This window comes from Heterodontus francisci, chromosome 28 (genome assembly GCF_036365525.1).
Source record: "Heterodontus francisci isolate sHetFra1 chromosome 28, sHetFra1.hap1, whole genome shotgun sequence".
In the NCBI taxonomy this organism is placed as follows: domain Eukaryota; kingdom Metazoa; phylum Chordata; class Chondrichthyes; order Heterodontiformes; family Heterodontidae; genus Heterodontus; species Heterodontus francisci.
Genome location: NC_090398.1, coordinates 73,991,167 through 73,993,866, shown reverse-complemented (window position 1 = coordinate 73,993,866; position 2,700 = coordinate 73,991,167). Strand labels below are relative to the sequence as shown.

General features: G+C 45.8%; 1 protein-coding gene across 1 annotated transcript; it reads left to right on the top strand.

Annotated features, from left to right (window-relative positions):
- Positions 1-231: 231 nt before the first annotated feature.
- LOC137345260 (FMRFamide receptor-like) lies at positions 232-1,065 on the top strand. The gene has a single exon (XM_068008726.1). The coding sequence runs from the start codon at positions 232-234 to the stop codon at positions 1,063-1,065; it is 834 nt and encodes a 277-aa protein (XP_067864827.1).
- Positions 1,066-2,700: the final 1,635 nt, after the last annotated feature.

Sequence of the window (2,700 nt, the reverse complement as noted above, 5' to 3'; positions counted from 1 at the left end):
GTTGTGGCCAGAGTTAAGATTTTTATATTTTAATCTCTGACATGCCTCCAGCCCACCCGTATTTGGTGCGAAAATTCTGCCCTTACTGTGTGGGTCAGACACAGAGAATGTTTGATCAGTAATTTCCAGTTTCTTTCCCTTCTCTCTCTTGCAGTTAATTTACTGGCCATTGTGATCCTGTCCCGGGGAAAGTGCGGTCTCTCCACCTGCACCACTCGCTACCTGGTGGCCATGGCAACGGCGGATCTACTGGTCGTTATCATTGATGTTATACTGTGGCGGATCAGTTATTATTATTTCCCGAGTTCTTTTCTGAATATCACCCCTGTGTGCAGTGCTATTTTTGCCCTGTTACGTGCAGCAAGGGACTGTTCTGTCTGGTTCACCATCACTTTCACATTTGATCGATTTGTGGCCATTTCTTGCCAGAAACTGAAAACAAAATATTGCACAGGGAAAACTGCAGCTGTGGTTCTAGCAGCAATCTGCATTCTTCTCTGTTTCAAAAACATCCCCCAGTTCTTCATATTTGAACCTAGAGAGGTAATTGACAATGTACCATGGTTCTGTCCTATGAAGTCAAGCTATTTTACTGAGTCCGGATGGGTGGGATATGATTGGTTTGATAAGGTTTTAAGCCCATTGCTCCCATTCACTTTAATTCTGTTGCTCAATGCTCTGACTGTCAACCACATTTTAGTGGCTCGTCGACTACGTAAGAGACTGCGAGGTAAAAAGAAGGGAGAGAATCATAGTGACCCAGAAATGGAGAGCAGAAGGAAGACTGTTATTTTACTCCTCACCATATCCGGCAGTTTCCTACTTCTGTGGTTGGCGTATGTCATAGAATTTATAAAATATAAAATGTCTGGAAAAGATACCCGTGTTTACAATGATTCTGAATATATATTTCGATTCGTTGGATATATGCTGCTGAATTTAAATTGCTGCACAAATACATTCATTTATGGAGTGACTCAGTCCAAGTTCAGAGAGCAGGTCAAAAGTGCTGTAAAATATCCAGTTACAACAATTATTCAATTAATTAATAAACAAAACAACTGAAAGCGTCCCAGAGGCGGGGTCCAATGTTTCCAGGCCATCAATGTAACATTTTCCCCCAATGGTCAAGAGGTTATTGACAGCTGCATCACCTGAAATGCCTTGGTACGGCTGGTCGGACATGGCAAAGAGCAGCGAGGTGGAGGGCAAGAGGTGACCTAGAGCTGGTTCATCCAAAATATACTGGAGTGGATGGTCACACACGGAGAAGAGCAGCAGGGCGGCATGCTCGATATGACCAAAGCTGGATCACCCGAAATACACTGACAGAAGGGGAAGTGGGATCCCACATGGCAAAGAGCAGGGAGTCGACGTGTAAGAGGTGACTGACAGCTGGATGACTCAGAATAGACTTGGGAGGGCGCATCACGTACAGCAAAGGAAAGCGGGGTGGTGGGCAAGAGGTGATCAACAGCTGAATGACCAGAGATGCAATGGCGGGTGTGGTGATTTACACATGGCGAAGAGCAGCGGGGCAGCAGCCGAGAGTTGACCTTGGGTGGACCACGCAGAAAAGGGCCAGGAGAGGTTCAGAGAGCTCCCTACTGTACAGGAGAAAAAACAACAGCTACAGTCTCCCGTCCACCTCAACTGGTTTGATTCTCAGCTCTGCACATCTGTTGAGAAAATAATAATAAACATATTCTTACAAAAGTCGAAATGGTGCAGATGCTGGAAATCTTGTCGTGTTCGTCAATCATTTTATTTAATTTTATGTTTGCAAATACATTATTGAGTTAGCCTTGGTTCCACCAAGCACTGCCGTCTCTCTCTCTCTCTCTCTGTCTGATTCAGGCGATGCACGGGTCTGAAAAAACATGCCCATGGTATCAGGTGAGGAGACGGGACCTGGTGGAGATGAGGGGGACTGTCTCGGCACAGGTCCATCAGCCCTGGTACCTCAGCTTGGCGACTGCTCCGGTGGATGGGGCCGAGAGCATCCCTGGCTCCCATGTTAGGTGATGTTTTAACCGTTTCTCTTTTCAGGATCTGTCGCTGTCTCCTTCAAATCTGCCGTCATCAACTCTCTCCTCAAGTCAGCAACCCTTAAGCCCTCTGTCGTACACATTATTGCCCAATCTGCGATCTCCCATTCCTCTCTAAAGTCTTCAGACGTTTTGCTACATCCTAAATCTGTACGCATCTTACATGGAACTCCATGTTTACATTCCTCCAATCAGGTTTCTGCCCGACACAGTATTGAAACAGATCTTATTAACGTCACAAATTAGATTGTTTGTGATAGTGACAAAGGTAAACATTTCCCTCCTCGTCCTTCTCGAACTGACCTCTGACTTTGACAGGATTGACCACACTATTTTCCTCCAACGCATTTCCACGATCTTCCAGCTGGATGGGAACGCCTTCACCTGGTTCCATTCTTAACTATACAATCACTTGCAATGTCTTCTCTTCCTGCTCCTGCACCGTTATCTCTGCTGTCCCCTAAGTATCGATATTTGTCTCCAACCTCAGCCTGGCAAGAAGCTGAGTATGAACTGAACTATTCTCAACATTGCTATCATATGTAGCCCCACAATGAACCTGTGACCTCATCATCACGCCATCACTCAGAACTTCTATTTTCACCTCCCTGCCACACTCCCTTCTCTGTAACCTCTTCCAGCCCCTACAGCA

Bases quoted from the DNA above. Each gene is read 5' to 3' on its own strand.
- LOC137345260 (XM_068008726.1), top strand. From the start codon at position 232: ATGGCAACGGCGGATCTACTGGTCGTTATCATTGATGTTATACTGTGG.